General features: G+C 49.7%; 1 protein-coding gene and 1 long non-coding RNA gene across 2 annotated transcripts; one reads left to right on the top strand and one right to left on the bottom strand.

The window, feature by feature from the left end:
- Positions 1-9,049: 9,049 nt before the first annotated feature.
- On the bottom strand, positions 9,050-11,184 carry LOC121144134. Its single transcript, XR_005881438.1, has 3 exons — positions 11,073-11,184; positions 10,358-10,563; positions 9,050-9,818 (listed from the first exon to the last, which is right to left on the bottom strand). It is a non-coding gene; the product is annotated as an uncharacterized LOC121144134 (long non-coding RNA).
- Positions 11,185-19,721: 8,537 nt separating this feature from the next.
- Positions 19,722-24,159, top strand: Pla2g2e (phospholipase A2 group IIE). Its single transcript, XM_005081046.2, has 4 exons — positions 19,722-19,761; positions 21,188-21,326; positions 21,509-21,615; positions 23,329-24,159. Exons 1-4 carry the CDS (start codon positions 19,722-19,724, stop codon positions 23,469-23,471), a joined length of 429 nt encoding a protein of 142 aa, XP_005081103.1. The 3' UTR covers positions 23,472-24,159.
- Positions 24,160-26,236: the final 2,077 nt, after the last annotated feature.

Here is a 26,236-nt window from a genome sequence, read left to right as displayed (position 1 = left end):
TGACAGGGGTATAAGGCAATGGCTGTTCACACAGCAGCAGACCAGGAGGCAGGGAGGGAAGCAGGAGCCGGGGATGGTTCCTCCTTCACAGTCCATTAAAGTGGCTTCTTTCTGTCAAATAGTCCCTGCCTCCTAAAGATCACGTGCCAAAAAAGCACCACCAGCTGGGCACAACATCCAAAACATGAGCCCATGGGTGACTGACAGTTAAACTATAGCAGTCCTATAGTAGGTGCTGCAGTTGTCAAGGAAATAGCAAGTTACATCCCCATCAGGATCCCAGACAGCTTCCTGGCAGAAGTCACCCTTTAAAACTAGAGAAATAGACCCAGGGGAAGGGGAGAGGTCCTGGATATCAACACTGGATGCATTGTGGACATGAAGAGAAAGGGGGCTTGGCCTTTGCTTCTGGGGCAGTCGGTCTCCACCTTCCTAAGGCTGCCACCCTTTAATGCACTGCCTTGTGTTGTGGGAACAAACAACCATGAAATTATCTTCATTGCTATTTCATAATTGGAGTTTTGCTACTGCTTTGAATCATAGTGTAAATACTTGTGTTTTCTGATGGTTCTAGGGGACCCCTGTTTTCGGTCATTGGACCCTCAGAGGGGTCACGATCCACAGAGAACCACTGCTCTAGAGCCTCCAGACCAATGGAGACAATGCATTGTATCAGGACCTCTCAGTAAGTAAAGGAGACACAGTCCCTGGAGCCAGGGACACTCACTCTGAGGGAACCTAGACTGCCCTCGAGGGACTTTTAGTGTGATGGAAGGGACAGCCGTTATCTCCCCAGATGGATACATCTGATGATGGGGGCACGGTGGCTCTTCGGGGACGCTCCCACTGTAATGGAAGACAGCTGCTTCCCAGAAAGGTTTTCGCTGATGCATAAAACCCAACCCAACATTGAGAGGACGGTGTCCTTGAATTGGAGGAGCCCTGGTGTGAGAGAGAAAGCCTTAGAAAACCGTCAATCTTAACTCTGAGTCCTATCATCTGGCACCCTCGATTATCCAACTCAGACTAAAAATAATCTCCCAGCATCCTTCACTTCTCCTTCTTCTCCGATTTACAATAGAACTTCCCTAAAAAACAGCAATTGTCTTCGTTCACCGTCCACCCTCACCTTTTCTCTCCAGAGCTTACACACCTGGCCTTGTCACACTGTCACACTGACCCATGAATGCCATCGCCCAGTCATCTATGGACTCAGGTCCAGGAGCTGGTTCCCCGTGATCCCTCTGTAGTCTGTAGACACTGTCCTCACCCTATCAAACCGGTGAAATGAAGTGTTCCTAAGAAGCCATAGCTGTGCTCGGGGGTTTGAAGTGAGTGTGCTCCTTGGAGCCCTGTGACTCTGGAGAGATCAAGAAGCCAGCGCCATCATGGGCTATTGGGCAGCTAGGGAAATAGTTTAGTCATAAAGAACCTGCTCTACAAGCGTGAGGTCCTGAGTTCAATTCCTGGAACCCAAAGCACTGATGGATGCTGGGCTGCTGCAGCCCAACCCTGTCATCCACCTTCTCAAGTGCTGATCTGTGCTCAAAAATAACTTTGTGCTTGTCTGTTTGCCTGTGTAGGTCTGCCCACACAGTACTCCATGATCATCTCAGCTGAGCCTGCTTTGATTTTAGTTTCCCATGTAACTAAATTAACCATAAAAAGACATAATTGATACGGGGATGGGAACCCAATATGGTGACTTATGCCTTTTAGTCTAGTCCTTAGGAGATATAGACAGCCAAAACTGGAGAGGGGGGAGGCTGCAGATCAGTGACTGACTATCTCAAAAGGAAGGTGGAGAGAGCCTGAGGAGTGACCCTGAGTTGTCTGGCCTCCACATGGATTTGCACACATGAATTGACATCCACATGCAGGCCAGGCAACATGTAAACTTGTGCGCGCACGCGCACACACACACACACACACACACACACACACACACACACACACACACAGACCTGCTTAGAATGTACACCAAGCTTGATGTCCCTCTGGCTGTAGCAAACATCAAACTATGAAGGTGACAATGCGTGACTCTAGGCAGAGATTTTCTGCACTTGTGGAAGACAGCATCTGAACTGCAAGACTGCCCATGTCTCTGCAGTCAGCCTCCTGCATAAGCTGATGTAAGGCAGCCTCTTCATGAATAGAAGAGTTTGCCATCCGGGTAACTTGAGTCTATGTTCCCAAGGCCATACTCACTTGTATTTGGCTCAGATAATGCCATTTTTATTATTTCTTTTGGTGGGTGGGGGTCAAGACAGGGTTTCTCTGTGTAGCCTTAACTGTCCTGGAACTCACTCTGTTACCAGGCTGCCCTTGAACTCACAGAGATTCATCTGCTTCTTCTCCCTCCCAAGTACTGGGATTCAGGGCATGTACCACCACTGCCTGACTTATTATTTCTTTTAAAGCATAGTTGTTATTTGATGCCACCATTATTTGGGTCTCTTCATGGTCTCCTAAACAACAATTGTAATCAGAGAACCCATGCAGTTGAACGCCTTGCTGGTCACCTTTCCAATGACATTTTAGACATCTAACAGGTTCCCATGCACTGGCCACAGAACTAGAGAAGATTGGGGGACCCTGAACCCACATCCTCGGTCACCTCCTTTCCTCCCCATCACATCCTCCTAGCAGGAATCCAGACATGGAAGGGGACAGGAGTCACGGGTCAGTCCTTACTACAAGTCATGAGCACTCACTGAAGTGGAGACTTATTCTCATGCCAGGGCCTCTGAGAGGCCCCATCTTGAGATAGCCTTGGAAAAAAGTTCCCCGGGAGCCGTGTTTGCAGAGAAAATGAGATAAATTATGGAGCCCACTGCTCTCTCAGAGTTCCAGGCAGAAGCTAAGCTATTGAACCACTCACTGTTAGTGTTGATGGTGTTTTTTAATGTAAGCTCTCTTTTTTACATTTCTTTTTAAATAAGCTTCAATGCTGGGAGGCTGAGGTAGTTTGATGCCTTGATTGACAGCTGTTTAGACCCCTTCCTGGTGCCCTGACTGCTCTGAATAAAACACTAAAACTCAGCTACTGTGAATACTCCACTGAGAGCTTGAAGAAGCTACACACCAAACCCAGCTGCTTGCTGTCAAAGAACAACTTTGGGATCCCACACTCTCTTTTGACCTCTGCAGGCACTCACACACACACACACACACACACACACACACACATACACACACACACATATGTGCACATGCAAAGACACAGATATATGCACATATACACAAGTTAAAATAACTAGATCTTGAAACAATACTGCAGAACAAGCTCCTTATCCTCTCTGTGCCTTTCTTCTTTTCTCAGGAGAAAAGCGCTAACAACAAGGCATCATTGGCTTTGTGAAACCGGCTCCCATCTTGCTGCTCCCTGGGATGGGGGCTGTCTGGAAGCAGAGCCTGAAAGCAGGCTGCAGAAGACAGGCTTCTGTGTCCTTCATTTCCCTCATCATTCTGAGGCTGTGTGACTCGGAAGATGTCTAGGTGGTACCCAACATGTCCAGGACCTGATCCCTGCAATCTGTAAATGTGGCCTCACAGGGAGTAGGCAGGAGTGAGGAAATTAAGGAAGGCACAATGAGGAGATTATCCTGGATTAGCAAGATGTGTCCTGAATGGAGCCACACCATGTCTATTCTTACAGGATGGAGGCAAAGGGGCCGTTGCCACAGGGGAAGGAAGTGGCATTGCCACTGAAGCAAGATGCCACACTTCTGATCTGCAGAGGGAGGATACTAGAGGCAAGGACACGATTCTCCTCCCAGAACCTCCCGAGGAGTGGGGTCCCACCTACACCTTGGTTTGTACATAGCAAAGCCGATCGTGGACGTCAGTTCTCCACTGCTGTGAGAGAATTAATGTTATTTTAGCCATCAAGTTTGCAACAGTTTGTTAAATTGTCACCATAACTGAAGACACATCACACAGTGGTGGTTGGGGAAGCCTGAAAGGAGACAAGGGATGTGCCTGTACTTGATGGACATTTGATCCCGGAGCAGATTGTGGGTGGAAAAGCTTCCAAGGAGGGAGAAGCCAGCTTATGGCTACCACTGAAGGAAAGCAGGGATCAGCTGGTTGGCAATGGCCAGGGAAGCAAACTGAGTCCCCTGTACCAGGAGTGTCCTGGATCCCCTCAGAGACCCATAGTTCTTGGTGGTTAATCCGAGTGAAGAGGAGGAGGACGAGAAGGAGAAAGGAGGAGGGATACGGAGGACAAGAAGGCGTAGGAAAGCAGCTAAGGGGCCTGTGAGATGGCTCCGAGGTTAAAAGAACTTGCCTCCAAGCCACATGACCAGAGGTCAACCCCAGCACCCACATGATACAAGGAGAGAAATGACTCCTGCAAGCTGTTCTCAGACTGGCACATGCCATGCGCGTGTGTGTGTACATGCTTAAAGCACCCACCCCACACAAATAAATACATGCAGTCTTTGTTTTGATTTGAAATAAGGACTCACTATGTAACTCTGTCCTAGAACTTGCTATGTCAACTACTTGACCTTGAACTCAGAGAGTAAATGAATGTAACCTTCTGTTTTGTTTTGTTTTCCTGACAGGGTTTCCTTGTGTAGCCGTGGCCATCTTGGAGCTTGGTCTTTTAGACCAGACTTGCTTGCAACTCACAGAGATCCGCCTGCCTCTGCCTTCTGAGTGCAGGAATTAAAGGCTTGCGCCACCACTGCCCGGCCTAGCCAGCTTTTCTTAACTTAAATTATCCCATCTACCTTTTGTTTCTGGGCTTTTACCTTTCTCTATTCTAAAAACCTTTCTTTCCTTCTTACTCCGTGGCTAGCTGTGTGGCAGGGTGGCTGTGTGGCTGGGTGGCTGGGTGGCTGGGTGGCTGTGTGGCTGTGTGGCAGGGTGGCTGTGTGGCTGTGTGGCAGGGTGGTTGGGTGGCTGGGTGGCAGGGTGGTTGGGTGGCTGTGTGGCAGGGTGGTTGGGTGGCTGGGTGGCAGGGTGGCTGTGTGGCTGGGTGGCTGTGTGGCTGTGTGGCAGGGTGGCTGGGTGGCTGGGTGGCTGGGTGGCTGGGTGGCTGTGTGGCTGGGTGGCTGGGTGGCTGGGTGGCTGGGTGGCTGGGTGGCAGGGTGGCAGGGTGGCTGGGTGGCTGGGTGGCTGGGTGGCTGGCGCCTGGTGTGCTCCTCACCTCCTTTTTATTTTTCTCCTCTCTCTTCTTTTCTCTTCCTGGCAGCCTCGCCTATTCTGCTCTCCTGCCTTGCTATTGGCCATTCAGCTCTTTATCAGACCAATCAGGTGTTTTAGACAGGCAACATAAAAGAATGAAACACATCTTTGCATCATTAAGCAAACATTCCACAGCATAAACAAATGTAACACATCTTCAACCAACATTCCACAATGTGACACCTAAATTCAATCCCTGAGACTCACATAGTGGAAGGGGAAAGCCAACTTGACAAGTGTCCTCTGACTTCCACACGTGTATAGTGACATGCACACACCCACATAAACAAACACACAAAGGAATGAATACATAAATGTAGTTTTCAAAGAGTGTTTAAAGAATGGGCTGGAGAAATGGCCCAGCAGTTAAGAGAACTTGCTGTTCTTGCAGAGGACCTAGGTTCAGGTCCCAGCTTTCACATCAGGTGGCTCACAGTGCAGCTCCCGGGGAGCCCACGCCCTCTTCTGGCCTCCCAGGGCACTGCACTTGTACATATACACACAGATTATACATGTGTATATGTGACTAAAAATTTAAAACTTAATCGATTAAAAAACAAATGAGGACAGAAATGCCAGCCAAATCTCCCAAGCAGACCGGTCCAGCCAGCATAACCACACGGTTCCCTCCACTAACATCACCTGGTGTCAATCAGCTATTTTTCTGTTGTCGCCCAGTCCCCTTTCTGCTGTCCTGAGCCCTCCTCTGTCTATAAACCCAGGCTCCTCTGCTCAACCTTTGGGACCCTCATTCTTTTTCCTAGGATAACCTAGTGCTTGGTTCTAGAATCCCTAATGGGGCCGATTGAAGGCTTTAAATTGTTGTCCTTGTGACTTGCGACCACACCAATAGGACCTGTTGATGATTGGATACGGGGTGTGAGATGGGCGGTCAGGATGGCTACGCGGTTTTCAACCAAAGCAACTGGGCGTCAGCGTTGCTGCCAGCTGGGTGGGTCAGGAGGATGGCTTAATCGTGTTAAGTGTGATATGCGTATTAGGCAGGCAGCTGCATCCAGGCAGTCCCCAGCCCTTTGGTGGGGTTTAAAGCTACCCGAGAGAGGGATGTCTCCAGGAGATTTTGGATGAAGAGATGGGATCCAAAGATAGTGGGGAGTGGCTGGGAGGAGGGGGGGCTAGAAGAGCAGGAGGAGGGGGATGAGCAGGAGGGGTGTGGAGTGTGAGGTCTAGAAGGAAAGAACTGTGGTGGGTCAGAGAGGTGGACTGAGGGGTGACAATATATGAGCAGATTGATGACTTTCCCAGAGAGAGACGGCTTGGTTGGGAGGTGCAGATAATTCAAGGTCTAGGTCAGGGGGGGTGCCCTTCAAATCGGGCAGTTCAAGAGGATTCAATAAAAAACACTGAGTAAGGACAGGGGTGGAGCAGAGAAATCACAGGGAATGTGAAACATTGAGACCAATATTATTGTTGCCAAAAATTACAAGGAAAAAGGAACCCAGAGCCATTAGTGAGGACAGGGACCCAAGAGCTGGGATCCTCCACTGAGGGGCACAAGCTATGCAATGAGACAGATTTCCCCTGCAAGAATGGGTCCTGGAGAATAAACCTCTGGCACCAAAGAATCCCGTCTCTGGGGACACAGGAACACATGGCAGGATGGAGACGGAGATCTGTCTAATGAGGGCAGAGGAGGTTCCTAAGAAGAGTGTGTGCTGCGCGTTTCTGATGAGTTTTGAGGCATTTCCAGAACATTCTATGTCCATAGTGTCCTATGTGCACAAAGAGTGCCAGAGGGGGAAAAAAAGTCCAAAATTGTGGCTGAGATGGTAAAATTGTAAAGGGATGAATCTTTTTTAACAAACTATTTCCAGGGGCTAAGAGAGATGATTTAGCAATATTGTTTTTGCAGAGGACCTGAGTTAAAATCCTGGCACCTAGATTAGGCATCTTACAACTGCCTGTAACTCTGACTTCATAAGATCTGATGCTCTCTGACCTCCTTATGTAGACATGGGCATGCATGTGTGCATACATACATACATACATACATACATACATACATACATATTTTTAAAAAAAACAGACTGTTTCCAAAGACAAAGAGAAACTGGTAAGTTTGGCCAAAGAGGCTCCCCCAGTCTCTCCTCCATCAAGGTCTCACCCCACCCCACCGCTCTTTGAGACAGGGCCTCAAGTAGCCTAGGCTGACTCAAATTATGTAGCAGAGGATGAGCTTGAGTTGCAGGTATGTACCATCACACCAGGTTTTAAGTGATGCTGGGATCGAATCCAGGGCCTCATGAATGCTAGGGGAGCATTCTGCTGTTAGAGCTACAACCCAGCCACCCCCGCCCCGTCCCCCCCCCCTTTGACCCATCCGTCTTCCTGCCTCGCTGATTCCCCTTCTAGCTCCAAGGCAGGCTTCCTCCCCTGCTTCATCCCAGTTCCCCTAAGCTTGGCCCTAGATCCTTACTCTCTCCTAACATTCTTTTCTAAGATGGAATGTGGACACAATGGCTGGCTCTCAGGCAATCATATTGAACCATGAGGTGTTGTACATTCAACAATGTCCTTCATGAGTTCTGTGAACTCACCTTTGTATTCAAGGCTTTCTTTCCAGACTTTTCTTTTTTTCCGTGTGTGTGTGTGTGTGTGTGTGTGTGTGTGTGTGTGTGTGTGTTTACATGCAATAGGTACATACACACCACAGCACATGTATGAAGGCAGAGAACAATTTTTTGGGAATTAGCTCTCTCCTTTCCCCATGTGGTTCCCAGGAACTGAACTTGGGTCATCAAGCTTGGTAGCTAGTACTCTTACCCACTGAGCCATCTCCAGAGAGCTACATACACTTATGTTTAAGTCACCCTTTTCGGGGATATCTGTTATCCGTAGCTTGAGTGTGATCCAGATAGGTCACCTCAACCTGGAAGCCGAAAATGCAATCCATATTTTATTTTCTATTTCCAAACATTTTCTCGTCATTGCCCAGCACATCTGATTTATGGTCTGCAATCACTTCAAATAACATGAGACAGGTATCCCAAGAATGAATTCATGAAGGAAATGACCCTAGTTACATTATCCAAGTCTCAAGAAGAGAGCACAGTCTGGAAAATTACCTAATTCACATATTATGAATGAACATCTGGTTGGTTTTAACATCTCTATAACCTGGATGTGCCTTAAATCAATGTCCTACAATTACCTGGCATTCACTCATGATCAGGCTGTGTGAAACCTCCAAACCATCTATATAAAGGGCCAGCAGCTGCTGGGTGTGGTGGCTCACACCTTTAATCCCAGAACTCAATAGCTAGAGGCAGATGGATCTCTCTATGAGTTCGAGGCCAGCCTAGCCTACACAGTGAGTTCCAGGTGAGTCAGAGCTACATGGGAGAACATCTTTAAAAATTAAATTTAAAAAGAGCCAGCAGTGTAGCATGATAGGTGAAAGAAAATGAAGTGTGTTACCAACAACTAAAAGACAAGGACGGTGACTCAGTTAATCCTCCCCAGCCCCATTGGTTCAGCCTCGGCCAGAGGATGCTGGATGTCTGACTCTTCAGATCTCATTCTGGAGACTTTGGAGATAGTTCAGTGGGTAAAGTTCTTTGCCACACAAGCATGAGAAACTGAACTTGAGTGCTCAGCACCCACAGAAAAGAGGGATGTGGCAGTGTGCTTCTGTAATCCCAGCCCTGAAGGACAGAGATAGGAAGACGCCAAGGGCTTTGCTGACCTGCTAGCCTAGTAAAAAAGAAGTGAGCTCCAGGCCAAGCAGTGACGGCGCACGCCTTTCATCCCAGAGCTCGGGAGGCAGAGGCAGGCGGATCTTTGTGAGTTTGAGGCCAGCCTGGTCCACACAGCGATTTCCAGACCAGTGAGGGCTGTTACACAGAGAAACCCTGTCTCAAAAAACCAAATCAAACAAACAAAAAAGTAAGATGGCCGTTATCAAACCCTGCCCTCTATACAGATCTACAAAGGCAGGCACATGCATTCACACATACACACACACACACACACACACACACACACACACACACAAAACATTGTTTCCTCATTTCTTGTCACTCCTAGTACCTCACCCTTTCTCTTAAGGCAGTGTGGTCTTCACACTTAGGCAAGCATCAGAATTACCATAACGAGCCAGGAAATTTTATTTCCGGGGCCCAATCCACAGAGCTTCTGATTTGGCAGATCTGGGCAGGGCCCAAGTATCTACATTTCTACTAGGTCCCTGGCCTCACTGATTTCATTGCTGTGACAAAACACTTTACATAAGCAAGTTAAGGAAGGAAAAGGTCACGCTGGCTCATGGTTCCAGGGGACACGGTCTATCATGGCCATGGAGCATGAGGCAGCTGGCCACATCTGGTCCATAGTCAGGAAGCAGAGAGATGGGCACTGGTGCTCAGCTGCCTTCATCCTTTGTGTTCATTTAGGACCCCAGCCTAGGGAATGGCACCACCCACATGGAGGTGGGTCTTCCCACCTCAATCAATCAGTCTCCACGTTTCCACGGAGATGGAGTCAACAGGATGAACCGTCACAGCAGCTGATGTTGATTCTGCTGGTAGGGGACCGTGTGAATCTCTTTTCCTGTCTTCCTGTATTTATTTCATTTTCCTTCATTCACTGTTCCTGTTCAGATTCTTTTTTTAGGGGGAAAAAATAAGTATACTGAGTCACACTTCTCAAGTCATTCTGGTCTCTTTTTAAACTCCCATGCAATCTGGATCTTAGAGACAAAGTCATATGACATTGGCTGTTTTTGCTTCCTGACCCGCAAGTCAACAAGAACCTAACTTAATGGTATTAATTCCTGTGCCTCAATATACGTCAGCTGGCATGTCATATTTATACACAGAGCATCCATAACTTTTTGTAACCTCCCATGGCGGAATCTGGCAACTAGTTGTGACCCACCTTCTGTAATCAAGATATCCAGAACTAAACTTAAAAAAAAATTAGTCGTGTGTGTGTGTTTGTGTGTGTGTGTGTGTCTGTGTGTGTTTATGGATGGATGAATGTATGCTCACATGTGCATGAGGGTGCCCAAGAAAGCCATAGGAAGGTGTTGGGTCCCTTGGAACTACAGTTATAGGTGTTTGTGAGGCACCAGCCCATGTCCTTGGGACTGAACCACAAGCAATCTGACCTGCCCAGCCATCTCTCCGGCCCCAGGGCTCACCTCTGATTTCTACTGGAGTTGATCACAGGCTTAGATGGCTCCCTGGACGCCAGTTTGTTCCCATAGTGTTGAGTGCCCTCTGGAGCATTGTTCTCAACCAGGGGTGACTAGCTGCCCTGGGACACTTGGAAACATCTGGAGAATGTGTATGTGGCAACTGGGAGGGTGCCACTGATGTGGCTAGCCCGAGAAGTTCAGGAGCACCCCTACACCAAAGATGAGACAGCATAAAAGTAGTGAGGATGAAAAGCTACATTGGGAGGGAGCTATTGTGGTACCCATAGCATGCTTGCATCCTAGTCTTCAATTCAGACAAAATGGACCAGAATGGACTTCCTTAACAAGACCCTCACCACACTTTGGACAGTGCTGTCCTTGTCCTTTATACACCCACAGGAATTTAGTTGACCTTAAAGACCAGGCCTGAAGTCATTGCTCGGCCCCCAGTGGTGGCTGCAGGATTTGCTGGCAGGCAGAAGGTATGCTGAGGACCAGAAAGGGTCCTTACTCCTGGAGCTGCCTTCATCAACTCCAATTCCCACCCCCCACCCCAGAGTTCACGCTCAGGCCCACTCTGGAGTTCAAGGTCAAGTTGCGGTGGCCTAAATACTAAAGCCAGTGGAGTCCCTGCTGTGCCTGGGCCCTGTCTCTCCCACTTTGCCATGTCCCTCCCTGTGACCCTGCTATGGCTCCTGAGATTGTCTGGGAAGCTTACCTCAAAAGCCACTTGCCCTTGGCTTCCCTGGGTCACCTCCTCATTTGTTAAGCTCCCAGATCAGTCATCAGCTCCAGAGCCTGGAGACAGGCTCAGTGGAGAACAGCACCCTGCTTCCTTGTCTAGATTTGGACCAATTGAGAGACAAGTGAGTCAGTCGGGTAGAGATCAAATTACCCCTGACTTCAAAACGTATTGACTAAAGCTAAATTGGAGGAGGCAGCTGATGACTGTGGAAGCAGTAAACTTCCTAATTCCAGTCCCTTAGAATTAGATGACTAACCAGCCTGGCCAGGAACCCCCGCTGAACAACCAGGGTGTGACAGCCTTCTCCAGCTAAGCTGGACACGCAACCCGAAGAGCCGTCCGCAGGTGGGCAACCCTGTGCCACCCAGGAAAGAGGGGAAGGAGCTGACATACCCAGAGTCCTCTGCCAAATCTGTTCATCCTGGGAGAATCGGGAAGGAATAGGGTGGGTACTGGGGAACTGGGAAGAGTTACACCAATGGATGGTCTACACATCAGAGGGAAACATCACCAGCAGGGCATAAGTGTCCCCACACAAGAACGCTCATCCTCAGGCTGGGGATGTGCCTGGAGTGCACAAAGTCCTGGATTTGAGTCCCAGCACCCAATGAAACTGGGTGTGGTGGCACACAACTGTGATCCCAGGACTCAGGAGGCAAAGGCAGGAGGATCAGAAGTTCAAAGTCATCCTTGTTGCCATTGAGTTCTAGGACAGCCTGGGACGCATGAGACCCTGACTCAAAACAACACAAGCAAACAAAATTTAAAAAACAAAAATGAAAACAATAACCATCAATGCCTTGCTACGACATGAAAGTCTCCTTCCAGTTTCCCCTCTCTTCCCAACATTTGAAGAAGTCTCCAATGAAGTCATAGAGGCAGGTGCATCTTAAAAATAAAAGCACTTGGCGATTTTCTTTTCTTTTTTCCCTTCCGCTAACGCATTTGGAATCCCATCCCTGTGTCTTTCATGGAGTGTCTTCTCTTCTGTGGCATGTGTACAGTGAGCTCCTGGCTGTGGGATACTCTATGGTGTTGCCACTAGTCCTTCAACCTTGCAGAGTGACTGGGTTTGCTTCTGTGGGGTTTAACCAACTGGAGTCATCCCTCCATCTCTCTTTGTGTAGGCTTTGGAGGATTTGTTTGTCATGGACACGGGTCTCTATCTGTGATCATCAAAAAGACAGATTTTGCTTCAGTGCTGTAAGTACCAACACCCCTTGATCTAATGGAAATTAGTTTACTTTCAAAGTTACAACCTGTGAAGTTGTGCTGCATTGCTATGGAAGCATATGTAGTGTTTCCTCTACCATGGCCACTTCTGGAGATTTTTTTACCCATTTTATTTTTGCTTCCCATTTAGGAAGCTTCTGTGGTGAAGGTCACAGTTAATCTCCTGTTAGCCCAGATCTGAACGAGCATGCCATCTCACCCAACTAATTTATTCTTTATCTTTATTATATATCCATGTGTGTTGGCCTGAGTGTACATGTATGCACCTCCTACGTACAGTACCTGAAAGGACCAGAAGAGAGTATTAGATCTCCAGGGAACTGAAGTTACAGGCGGTGTGAGCCACCCAGTGTGGGTGCTGGGAACTGAACCCAGGTCCTCTGCAAGAGCAACCAGTGCTCTTAGCTGCTGAGCCATCTCTCCAGCCCCATCGCCCAACTAGTTTAAAAAAAGCATTTTAATCTGCAGACTATGGAATTTCATCTCTACCTCTCCCATGCCTCTCCAGCTGGGTAGTCAGTTGAAAATGAGCAGGACTGGAGGCCCTTGAGGAAAAATCCCTCCCTCATAGTCAGCCTCGGGCCCCACCTCCTGTATCCTGCTGCCACTCATCCTAATGGGAAATGTTGTAATTGTAGTTTGGCCTGCCGTGTGAAAGGAGGAAGGGCACACCACCATTGAGCTGTTTTGAGTTCCTCCATACTGGGTGAAACGGCAGCTACTGGGTAGCATTTAGTCCCATTTTGAGCAAGAGTGCAGGTGACAACTATGTGCATGCAGACACCACCCTGTCCAGCACCACCCAGGAGACATGGACAGATGATAATAACTTATTCCCCAAAGTTAAAAAAAGCCCCACCTATGCACTCACCAAAGTGTGTAGAGAACACATGGGTGTGTGGATGTATCACAAACAGGCCAAATAGACAAGATCAACAGAGGGCATGACACCCTCCTTTGGACCCCTGAAAAAAGAACATGTAATATTACAATATCAATGACTCTGTCAACCTGTCATCCAGGTACCGTGTGTGTGTGTGTGTGTGTGTGTGTGTTTTAAAGGACCAATAGAATAGACAGGCAACCCCAATTGTAATCAGACATTTCTCACCTGCCAGCCTGTTCCCAAATACCCAGCAACTGATTCCCAAGTAATTGACCCTGATGCTTAATATAAATTATAAATGCTCAGTCAATGGCTCAGGCTTATTACTAATTAGCTCTTACACTTTAAGTTAACCCATATTCCTTATTTATGCTCTGCCACGTGTCAGTACCTTTATTAGCATGGCATGTTCATCTTCTGTTCCCTCTGCATCTCACTGGTGACCCCTGACTCTGCCCTTCTCCTTCCCAGCATTCTCAGTTTGGCTCTCCTGCCTAACCTTGTTCTGTTCAGCTATTGGCCAGTCAGCTTATTTATTAAACCAATCACAGCAACCAATCTTCACAGTGTACAAAAGGGTTATTCCATAGCACCCCAACTGTCTCAGGGGCTTCAGTTCAGCACAAACAGTGGGTCCCTGATGCTTGGTGTTTCCTGATCCCAACTGGCATCTGTATGTCCATTCATCACTTTACCCACTCAAACAAAGTCTGCACCCCACCTCCATGCTCCCATGCCTCTGCAGTTAGGATCAACCACACCCTGTTGATCAGGTTGGATCAGACCCAGCAACTTGGGAGCCCCAGGTCAGCTCTGCCTGGCTCCCAGAAGTTCTCCACTTGGGCGTGTTAATCTCTATCATCCTCCTGCAGTGACTCTCTGCATCTCTGTCAGCTTTCTGCCTCTGCCTCTGCCTCTGCCTCCAGTAAGGCCTCTTTCTGTAACACATACAATGTAGCATATATGTAATGTGTCCATTCCTACACACATGCACACACACATATCCAACGGTGTAGTGTGTACTGTGTGTTCTGAGTTGATATCAGTTACCAGGACTGTAATAAAAGGAGCTATGATTGCCAACAGCCATGCTTTCTAGGGAAATCAGGACTACTTGGTAAACTACAGCCAACGAAGCTAACATGGCCTGTGAATTTACTGTTACTCAGTAAATTCAGACACTATGGAAAGACACAGATTTACCCATCTGTGTTTCTAGTGGGCCATGCTCATGACAGTTGTCCTAAAATTTAAATTTAAAGTCCTATGTGAAAGGACAGCTACAGATTGCAGACTGGACAAGGGGAGGGGATGAGAGACCCCTTCAGGGAAGACCTTACCATCCTAGTAAATCCTCATGCACACTCACATGCACAGGCACGCGCGTGCGCGTGTGCACACCACACACACACACACACACACACACACACACACACACGCTAACTGTGCCAGCACACACAGAGGCCAGAGTTGGTATCAATGGATCTTCCACCTTAATTTTTGAGAGCGGGTCAGTGTCTCACTGAGCCCGGAACTCACCAGTCCAGCTAGACGGACTGCCCAGCTGGTCCTGGAGCCTACCTGTCTCCCCATCCCCACAGATACAAGCTCCACACCTGCTTATGAGAGAGTGCTAGGGACCCAAACTCTGGTCCCTATGCTTGCTCATCAATCAGTTTGCCCTCTGAGCCATTGCCCAGCCCCACACATGGATGTTTTTATGTGTTTATTTAATTTTGTCTTTCTTTAATTCGGTTAAATCTGTTCTGTGACATGATTTTCTTATCAGAAGAATGGAATGTGAACTTTATGGCCCTGGCCCTGGGTGGAGTCATGACTTTATGAACTGTCAGGAAGATCTCAAGATTACCATCTGGCAGAAGGCTTTTAGATGAAGAGCAAGGATGGGTCATTGTCCCCTCCCTTAAGAGTTAACCCAAATAGGCCTGTCAATCACCATGAGAGAAAACACTACTCAGGCAGCAGGCCTGTGCTAGTGACTTTGGGTCAGAGGAAAGAGAGCTTGCTGTTCTTGCAGAGAACCTTCCGAATTTGGTTCCCAGCACCCACACCAATCAGTTCACAACTTCTAGTTCCCGGGGACCTGATGCCCTCTTCTGGCCTCTATAGGCACTGCACCCTCCCTGTACATAAAACCCCACAGACATACACGTAAAAATATATATGCATATAGTTAAAAATAAACTGTGTAAGGAAAAGAAAAGAGCATAAAATCTACCTAAACATGTAGATCAGGACAGTGGTCTCTCTGACTGTTGTCCTCTCTCCAGAACAGTGTCAGTCTCTTCAGTGGCCCCTTTGGTCAGTGTCCAACCTGGTGTCACAGGTGAGTGATTGTGAGTCACTCAACATGGGTGCTGGGAACCAAATTTGGGTTGTCTAGAGAAGAGAAAACTCTCTTAACTGCTGAGCCACCTCCCCATCCCCCTCTCATACTGTTTTTGTTTGAGGTGGTCGCGGACTTGGAAGCCCAGCACTGTTTACCTGCTGTGCAGGGCTCTACCCCGGAGCTCCATCACTAGCCAAGTGTTTACATCACCTCTCGCTGCCTCTTCTTCCCAAGCTCGCCATTTCTCTTTGGATAAAAGAATTCATATTTTTAGGGGCTTGAATGGTAGGTAGGGTATTACCTGAGACATCCTTGGTATGTTGACCTCTTGAGGGATATGTGGATTGAAATCTAAGGTTTATAGAAAATGCCTCCAGAGGGGCTGGAGAGCTAGCTCGGTGGTTAAGAATATTTGGTTCCCCACACCCACAGATAGCTCACTACCACATATTACTCCTGTTGGGCCCCGAAGGACAAACCAACCAGCTTTCAGCCACTGCCCATGGCAACAAGGTTGGAGCCAGACTGAGTTCACAGAACAAAGCTGAAGACGTCTGAGGACTGGAGAGGGTCAGCCTTCTCTGTTTCCCCCAACAGGGAGGAGGAAGCTGGAGGCCCTTCCATGTATGTGACCATAGAAGTCACCTTAGACACAAGAATAATGCGGAGAACAAACGGGAGAGAAAACACACAAAGATATGGAACATGTTCCATGATCCAAACCGGCCAGAAGGTTTCTGAACTTCCAGAATCTTCATTGGCTGTAACTAGCAGGGAACTGCCCCTGCTTTTGCTTTCCAGTGTGCTCTTCAGTGTATCCGCAGCACAGAGTAGGTCCCCAGCACAGAGTAGGCTCTCAGTTTAGTTTATTCACAGGGTAAACATTATTAATAAGGTTACCATGCGGTGATGGTTCATCTTCATCATCACATTGACAGGATTTACGGTCACCATGGAAACACTCCTGAGTATGTCTCAGCAGAAATTTCCCAAAAGCTTTCACTGAGGAGGGGAGACTCACCCTGAATGTGGCCATCACCGTCCCTAGGTCTAGGATGGATAGAAAGTAGAAATGGAGTTGAGCATCAGCCTCCATCTCTCTCTGCGTCCTGACTGGAGATGCGATGTGAGCAGCTGCCCCATGCTTCCCTGCCATAATGGACTGTGTGCCCTCGAACTGTGAGCCAAGCACACCCTTCCTCCTTAAGTTCCCTTTGTCAAGTATTTTGTCACAGAAACCAGAAGAGTCACTAGCACAGCCCCTCTGTTCAGAGGGCTCCAAGGATCTTTAAGACTCTCAGAAACATCAGAAGCTGGTGGCGGGGTAGTGAAGGGTGACAGTAGCCTTGCAGCATAGTGCTCTGCAGGAAATTAGTAAAACGTAGCCTTTGACTTGAAGATAATGATGATTGCATTGACTTCTGAACAAAAAAGGTGTGTGTGTGCGTGTGTGTGTGTGTGTGTGTGTGTGTGTATTCATGAGTGTGTGTTGTGCATATGTACTTGTAGGTGTACACAACCATGAATGTGCATGAAGAGGCCAGAGGAGGACATCAAGTCTCAACTGGGTGCTGGGGATTTGAACCCTGGGCCTCATGCTTATATAGCAAGCACTCTTGCCAACTGAGCCAACTCCCTAAACCCCTACTCCTTTTTATGTTTTCTAGACTTGTAGTCTGAGCTGGCTTTAAACTCCTGTGTACCCAAAGATAAATGCCAGCTTCAGATTCTCTTGTCTCTGCATCCTGAACTCTGGGGTTCCCAGTGTGCCCCCCACATCCAGTTCCTGCAGAACAGGTGATCAAAGCCAGCACTTCACATATGCTGGGCAAGCATTGCGCCACCTAGGCTCCATTTCCAGCCCCACCAAAGATGCAGATTTATACCAGGAGCAAGAAGACAGTCCTAAGTGCCTGAGGTCTTCATCCCCTCAGCATCTCCAGCCCAACCTCCATGCCAGCGCCTCCTTCACCCATCACCCTTACCTCCACCCTCCCCACGTTCTCTCAAGCAGCGGCTGAGGTCCCACGCAAACGCTGACACACGGGCTGCATGCATGCCTTTCCCAGTGATGGAGTGCCTCCAGCTCCCCACAGCAATTGCCTCCTCTGGACTCAGAAGAGGGGGTGAGAAACAGGAATGAGAGAGGGAGACCCAATATTGATGGGTTCCCCTGGGGGACAAGGCTGCCTACAAGAGGACTTTCCATCTCATTTCCTTTTCATCAGGGTTACAACCCTAAAACATCAGTCTATTTCCATTTTCATAGATGATGAAGCTGGGCTCAGAGAGGTGACCAAACCAGTCAGTGTCACTCAGCCTCTAAGTGAAGATGCTACCACTCAACTCCTGGATTTACTGTAATTCTGTCACATTCTACCAGAGGTATGAAGGCCCAAATACCAACCCTGTCCGGAATGTCTGAACCCCTCCAAGTCCAGCCTCCATCAGCTTGCACTTCAATGGGGAGCTTCCTCCAGGAAGGCATCCCAGATTTCCCCACCACAGGCAGGTACAGATCTATGGGAACTTTTAGGGTCCCCAACTTGCCCCAGCCAGGATTCAAAATGGATGTAAAAAGCAACTCTCTCAGACTCAGGCTCTTCTCCTGCTCTGACCCTGCTGAAGACCATGCTTCTTGGGGATGAAATCGATGTTGCCCTGTTGTTAGAAGGTGGCTCTTCCTGTGACTCATGGTTTGAGGTCTCATGACCCAGGCCAAAAGCCAGGGACCGCCATCAGAGCCCTCATTAAAATCAAAAGGAAATGGCAAGAAAAAGGACCTCTCTTACTAGACTGTGACTCACAGCTTCCAGGTGTACCAGGCAGGTGGACTCATTTCTGGTCTCCATCACCTCTGCACCGAGGACAGCGCTGGCAGCACCCGGGAGCGCCCGGGGTGGGGGGGTAGTAACAGGAAGTAGATGGGTAGGGCTGAAGGTGCAGCCCGTGCACAGTCTTGTTTACAGGGCTTCCCTCCTGTGTTCAAAACTTTTCATCCCAAATCGCACAGCCCAGGGAACCTTCTCCTCCTGACTCCATGGAGAAACTCCCCAGGGACGGGGCCTCTGGCCCAGGATGTCTGGATTCCTTCTCATGAGGCTCAGCCAAGGCCAGGGAAAGAAGACAGACTCCAGACCCTAAATGAGCAGCTGAGGCTTGAAGTTTGGAGGAGGGGTCTTTAGTCACAGGCCCTGGCCACTTCCCCAGACTGAAAGAAAAACAGAGTATAGGAAGACGGGCTTTATAATTGTGGAAACATAAAGTCAGACTACTATACTCATTTCTCTGATTTTATAATGCCATTACCTGAGAAGCACTGTGCTCCCCACAAGGGGCTAAGTTGGCCCTGGGTAAGTCCTTTGGGGCTACCTGGGTCCACATTGTGGCTCCCCATTTACTGATGTGTATAGATCTGTTCCCTCCTCTGTAACAGGAGAATAATGGAGATCCAAGTGCTTGGGGGCTATTGAAGGCATGGCTTTGACCTTGTTTCTGAGTGGCTCACCGCCCCCCCCCACATGCTCAGTGAGGGCTAGTTCTCATGAACCAGGTGAGGCAGGATGCCTGTCTCTGTAATTGACAGGAGCACAGACATGGCCTGCCCAAGGCCTTGTGATCAGGGGTGGACTCAGAAGTCCCTGAGTGTTGACCATGTCAAGTTATCTCAATCAGGGAAGGAAGGGGAGGGGCACTTCGGTCAGGGAAACAGGGCAGACTTGGTGCTTGGCCCTGTGAAAGCTTCAGTCTCCCCACCATACTGGGTCTCATGCACCAAGTTGGTTTAAAGGGATGGGTACGAGACGAAGCTCGAGATTCGGGGCACAGCCACTGGGAACAAGGATTGCAGTGTTGAAGCATAGGGGTCTGGGAGGTGGGCAGGAGGAAAGACAACACAAGACTGCCCCACCCCTGTTCCCACACCCCCTTGGAGGCAGAGCCCCAAGGGCACTAGCTGGCCCCTCCCCTGGGAACTTAGCCAAAGTGTCAAAGCTGGAAGAATAATTGCATCACTGGGCACTCCAGGGTTAATGACGGGGAGTGGGCAGGACCTGTGTATTTAACTAATTGGAAGGTGGCCTGAGATCAGAGGCCCCTGCTAACATCCTCCCCACTACAGCAGGCTCCTGAGCCCCCTGCTCGCCTCCCTGAGATGAAACCTCCCCTTGCCCTGGCCTTCCTTTGCCTCCTGGGTAAGTGACCCTCAGGACCTCCTTGCTGCTTCCTGCCCCATCTGGCAGGAGGAAGCTCTCTGGATGCCTGAGCATGGCCCTGCACAGGGCATCATGGGTACCAAGAGCTAGAGGCCACGGGCCACCTGGTGACCCCGGGGCATGTACTGCCTGAGCCAGCAGTGGCTGGAAGAGAAGGAAGGCAGGGGGAAGGCTGAGGAGAAGGCAGTGGGGAGGGCAGTGGCGGCCATGGCATCCCCACTCCAGACAGGTGCCTCCCCACAGCCGAATCAGAAGGGTCTGGAGGTATCTAGGGAGGCCCAGAGAGGTGGCTGGGAAACAGGCTCAGGTGGATCATGAGGTCCTTGTGGGGAGCAGGGAGATGGGGTTGAGGTCTGGGGAGATTAACATTTGCAGGGGGGAGGGAGGGGATTTAAAGAGTCAGTGGAGAGCTCGGACACAGCATGAGCGGGTGGAAGGGAGTGGACAGCACTAGGTGGGTAGGAGACTGCAAAGACCGACAAGCATGAGGACCTGAGTTCGAATCCCCAAGACCTACATAACAGCTAGGCATGGGGGCACACATCTGTCATCCCAGTGCTGGGGGAACTGGCAGATTCTCCTGACTTGCTGCTAGCCAGACTAGTCAAATAGGCAAGGTCTAGATTCACTGAGAGATTCCATCTCAAAAAGTAAGGTGGGAAGTAATAAAGATACCAGCACGGTGGTGGTGGCGGGGGTGTAGGCCATTAATCCCAGCATTCAGAAGGCAGAGGCAGGCAGATCTTTGAGTTTGAGGTCAGCCTTGCCTACAGCAAGTTCCAAAGCCATGACAGCTACACAGAGAAACCCTGTCTCGAAAAACAAACAAAAAGATATCTGATACCAAGCACTGGTCTCCATGGATGGATAAGCACATGCTTCTCTCTCTCTCTCTCTCTCTCTCTCTCTCTCTCTCTCTCTCTCTCTCTCTCTCTCTCTCTCTCTCTCTCTCTCTGTGTGTGTGTGTGTGTGTCTGTGTCTCTCTTTGTCTCTGTCTCTCTCTCTCACATACACACACACACATACATCTCTCTCTCTCTGTGTGTGTGTCTGTGTCTCTCTTTGTCTCTGTCTCTCTCTCACATACACACACACACATACATCTCTCTCTCTCTCTCACACACACACACACACACACACACACACACACACACACACACTCCCAGGTGGGGAGTCAGGGAGACAGAGTGATAGGCTGGGATCTAGGGGATTAAAGCACAAACATGCCATTGTGGTGTTGTTATCAGCATCATTGTTATTGCTAGCTGGATGTTTGGGGGAGGGAGCTTAAATGGACAGTTGGGGAAATGTCTGGAGTAGGATCTGAAGGGTTTCACGTTGGGGCCGTGGATGAGATGCTCACTGCCCCTGAAGGACCTTGTGGCCTCTGCCTCCTCTTCTGTAGTGTCCCCGGCCGGCGGGAACCTGGTCCAGTTTGGAGTGATGATTGAGAGGATGACGGGGAAGTCTGCCCTGCAGTACAATGACTATGGCTGCTACTGTGGTGTGGGTGGCTCCAACTGGCCGGTGGACCAGACGGATTGGTGAGCAGGAGGACCTTTGAGGAGGAGGAGGAGACAGGGAAGCTGCCTGGGAGGAAGCAGGCGCTGGGGGCACCTAGACAGAAGGGATTCACACTCTGCTTTCATCCCTCTGAGTCCTGGAGCCCCAGACGCTCCTGCTTCCAGCCCAGTCCAGCTCCTCCTAGTTAACTCTGACCCCACAGGTGCTGCCACGCCCATGACTGCTGCTATGGACGCTTGGAGAAGCTGGGCTGTGAACCCAAGCTGGAAAAATACCTCTTCTCTGTTGGTCGAGACACCATCTTCTGTGGTAGGTGGCCAACCCTGGAATGAGCCAGACACAGGGACACTGGATAGGCAGGAGTCCCTCCAGTTGGTGACACAGGGACACTGGATAGGCAGGAGTCCCTCCAGTTGGTGACCTTGTCACAGGGCCAAACCCATTAGGCTTCCCATCATCACGTAAGTGACAACACTTGTCCATCTGTTTCGATTCTTACTGGGCTTCTGAGCCCCACAGTCTTGTGACTCAACAATGTATAGCCCTTGCCTTGTCTCAGCCTCTGGGGAGTAAGCAGAAGGGACTGAGTTCGCGCGTGCACACACACACGTACACACACACACACACACACACACACACACACACACACACACACGGAACTGGATTCACACAACCCTGTCCTAGGAGAGGCCAAAAGCCCCTATTCTCACAAGCTGTTCATTCCCACTGGGGCTGCTGAGTTGAGCCCACCTCCTCCACCTTGCCAAGTTCGATGCCCATGTGGGTGGCACTATTAGCTTTCCTCTGGGCCTCAGCTGGGGAAATAGCCAAAAGCAAGAATGCCCAAAGTCACTTGAATCAGAGGATCCAACTTCCTTTCCAATGTAATTAGGAACCCTGAAGGAAGGTAGGGCCTGGCGGCTATGGGATGCAGGGAAGGACCCAGGCAGTCCGAGGAACAGGCTCAGCACCGAACTCAGGTTCGTGCCAAAGTGTGATCCAAGACCAGTGCCACTGAGGATTGTCTTGCCCCTGCAGGAGATCACTCAGCAGGGCAGCTGATCAGGTCCTTGTCACCGAGGGTTCAGGCAAGGGTGGGGCAATCCACAGTTGGGATGGCACTGAGAGGATGTTAGGGGAGGAGTCAGATGGATGGAACATGGATTCTTTGTCTTATGTCCACCATGGTACTTTGAACAAGGGAATGGCCTGTGGAAAGCCTGCGTGACTCCTTGCCTGTCATGCCGAGATAACCACGCCCGTCTCCCCAGCTGCCCAGTGTCAGGACCTCGAGTGTAGCGCTGGGTCCTGCTGAGACGGCAGGTGTGAGCCCCTGAAGGGAAATGCTCATCTTTGAGGGGAAAATGAGGCACCAGACCCTTCTGGACAGGGGGGTGGATTCCTGGGGACTAAAGAGCCAGAGCCACTAAGGGCACAAACAGCACAACCACAGAGGACTGAAGTAAGGCTTCTAGGTGACAGGCACCTGCCATGCTGATGCCATCAGGCTCTGGGGAAGGTTGGGGGTGGGGCAGCCTGAGACCCAGACTGGGTACAGGTTCTGTCTACTCTGACAGAGACAGGCCGAAGCCCCCAAGAAGCCCCCAGTATTAGTCTAACAGCCTCTAGCCTGGATACTGGCCTTCACTAATGATGTCCTCACACAGGGGAGGGTTGGTATGGGCCTGGCAGAAAGAAGGTGAGAGGTTGTGAAGCTAGGGTCCTCTCAAGGCAGGAGAGGGCTAAGACCATGTGAGTGGATTTGGAAAGGAAGGGAAAAAAGTCAGGCCAAATTTATTACTTTCTTAGTGTCCTGGGCCTGGCAAGCCAGCCCACCCAGCCCTTGACTGGCAAAATTATGGACCATCCCCTTGAGTGTGGGCTTCCATCAGAATCGGGAAAGTGGCTGAGGATGGGCTGGGAACCTGAACCACAGAGCAGCCGGGAGTCACTCTCATGCCGCGGCTGAGAGCCGGAGCCAGCCTGCACCCCAGTCCCTGGCTTGTTCCCATTCCCCTCCAGGTGGCAGGACGACTTGCCAGCGGCAGACCTGCGAATGTGACAAAAGGGCTGCCCTCTGCTTTCGCCACAACCTGAGCACATATAACCGCAAGTATGCCCACTACCCCAACAAGCTGTGCACCGGGCCCACCCCACCCTGCTAAGGCCCCACCGTCTCCCTAGCCACCCCAGGCGGCGACTGTCCCATGCCTGGTAAAGCTTGGAACCCAAATCCCTCTCCTGCAAACCCATCCCTCCCCTCAGAGCTCCCAGGCCCTGACCTCAGGGGCCACACCTGTTCCCCAGGATCAGCTAAAGGAGCCACAGGACCCTTCAGCACCCACAAGACTGACTAAGTCTCCCCTGGCATATCGGTTCCCTCTTCTGAGCGAGGGAATTTATTCCCCTGTAAGTCTCATATTCTTCCATTGTCTTCCTGGAATTTAGATGGTAGTTTCCTTTCACGCATCCATCCATCCATCCATCCATCCATCAAGTCCGCCACATGTTGAGTACCTATCCTGGGCTAGCACAATGCTAAGCACTGCCTTACAGTGGGGACAGATGGGACATGGTAGCTCCTGCCTGCAGGGCCAGCAGTAAATCCTTTGTTTTCTACAACAGTAAGTGTCCATGCTTCCATGCTTCTAGTCCACAGTCTGAAACTCACTCTGTGGACCAGTCTGGTTCTGAAATCCAAGACCCACCTGCCTCTGCCTCCTGAGGGTTTGGATGAAAGGTGTGCACAACACACCTGGGCTACGCTGCTGCTGCTTTTTTGGTCTACAGCCTTACCCAAGACTGTCATGTTTCTCTCCGGAAGGAACATTTCTGGCCAAATGGCTTACTATAAGAAGCAATAAAATATATATATATATATATGTATATATATATCAAACTAAAAATACTGTCCCCATTGTTATCAGGCCTCAAAATGCCTCTACTGGCAAGGACTGGTTTAGATGGGAAAGTAGCTTTAGATCTATCTTATCTAACCCTCACTTAAAAAAAAAAACTTTTCTATTCTTTTTTTTTTTTTTTTGAGGCAATGACTCATGTAGCCCAGGCTGGCCTTGAACTTGCTATATAGCCAACAATAACCATGAACTTCTGATCCTCCTGCCTCCACCTCCTAAGAGCTAGGATTACATGCATGAACACCACGGCTGGTCTTACACAGTCCTGGGGATAAACTCCCGCATGGCTGTGTTAATCGGACCTAACAGATGTCAGGCCCAGATGTGAGGTCAGCTGTTCGCACACAGCTGGCTCAGGCTCCTGACAGAGCAAGAAGAGAAAGGAGTTCACCCTGCTGTGCCCATTAAAGGATTCCCAGCGGGAGAGGCCTGCAGCTACTCCAGAAGCAAGCTGTGCAGGCAGCTCCCTCGCAGCTCCAGCTGAGATACCTCCGCCATCGCAATAAATGGGCAGCCACGTAAGGTTCTAGAGGAGCCTGCTCCGTGGCACAAAGCAGCGTAAACACTGCACAGGGCGCGTCTCCCAGAGGACACTTGATAAATATCCACTCCCTTTGTCCTTTCCATGGTACAACAAGATCCCCACGAGCATGAAATCAAAGGGATGCGTCATCGGGAACTTCGAAAGGTGAAGCATCTCACTGCTTGAAAAGAAAGAGGTGGGCGGCGGGTGCGTCTGCTGTAACTGACTCTAACCATTAGGCAATGAGGCCGTAAATCAAAAATGGTCTGTGAGGGACGCCAGCCTGACCCTCATTTGACAGGAAGTGTGGTCCCACGGCGCCCTCTGGTGTCCATCTTCTTTTAGACGATTAGGAAGACTCAGCTCTGGCTTTTGCCCGCGGTTTCCTAACCTCTATCAGGGGGGCCAAGTGTACTGGGCTAGTGACACTTTCAACAGCAAATATGCTGAGAGACCACCGAAGGCAGCCTCACCGCCATCTTAGGATGACGATGGACTTGATGAACGGGAAGTCCAGCAATGGAAGCTGCGGTGTGCGATTCAGGTGGGAAGGCCCGGGGGTACTTCCGGGATTTTAGGTTCTATGGGAGACGTAGAAACAAGACAGCCGAGCGAGCAGCCTGCAGTGACTCAGCTCCCACCCCAGACCACCTCAATAAATATTCAGCGGATGAGTCAAGGGCTCTGTCTCCATTTGCATGAATGTGTCCTCGGCACGAACACTGCACACCGGAGCTCAAGGCTGGTGGATATGACTGACAAAATAAGAACCCCGAACTTGAAGTTCTTCACAGCAGCAGATCTGGCCCAAGTCGGTGGCTCTCAACCTGTGGGTCGTGACCACTTTGGGGGTGGCATATTAGATATTTATATCATGATTCCCAATTGAAGCAAAATTACAGTTAGGAAGTAGCAATGAAAATAGTGTTATGGTTGGGGTCCCCACAGCATGAGGAACTGTATTGAAGGGCAGCAGCATCAGGAAGTCTGGGGACCACTGCTCTAGACCCTTGCCCACCCAAGGAGGCTGACAGACGACAACATCAGCAGCTGCAGCAGTGGCAGTCGTGTAGTTAGAGATCTCAGACCCAATGCCAGGTCTGCCGTAGCAGGGTCAAGAGGTTACCAGGACCCCCAGGTGTGTAGGAAATCTAGGAACTGCCAATTTTCACAGCTTAAGTGTTTGCACGAGTAAAATGGAATGGTGGAACAAACCCATGCTAAGGTTTAGTTAAACACACATAGAATACATTTATATGCCTACCACATAAGCACGTTTCATGTATGCCCTAAGAACTGATGGCTGTAAGAGTAGCAATGCTACATAACAGTTGGATTTGCAGAATACTGCCCTTGAGTGCTTTATGTGGACCCATTGAATGGATGGATGCGTGGATGGACAGACGGATGGATGGATGAGATGGATGGATGCATGCATGGATGCATAGATAGGTATGTGACTGTGGGGGAGTGAACGGATGGGCGGATG

This window comes from Mesocricetus auratus, unplaced genomic scaffold, assembly GCF_017639785.1.
Source record: "Mesocricetus auratus isolate SY011 unplaced genomic scaffold, BCM_Maur_2.0 Super-Scaffold_100014, whole genome shotgun sequence".
Lineage (NCBI taxonomy): Eukaryota > Metazoa > Chordata > Mammalia > Rodentia > Cricetidae > Mesocricetus > Mesocricetus auratus.
The sequence above is the reverse complement of the archived record's forward strand: the minus strand, read 5'-3'. Positions and strand labels throughout refer to the sequence as shown.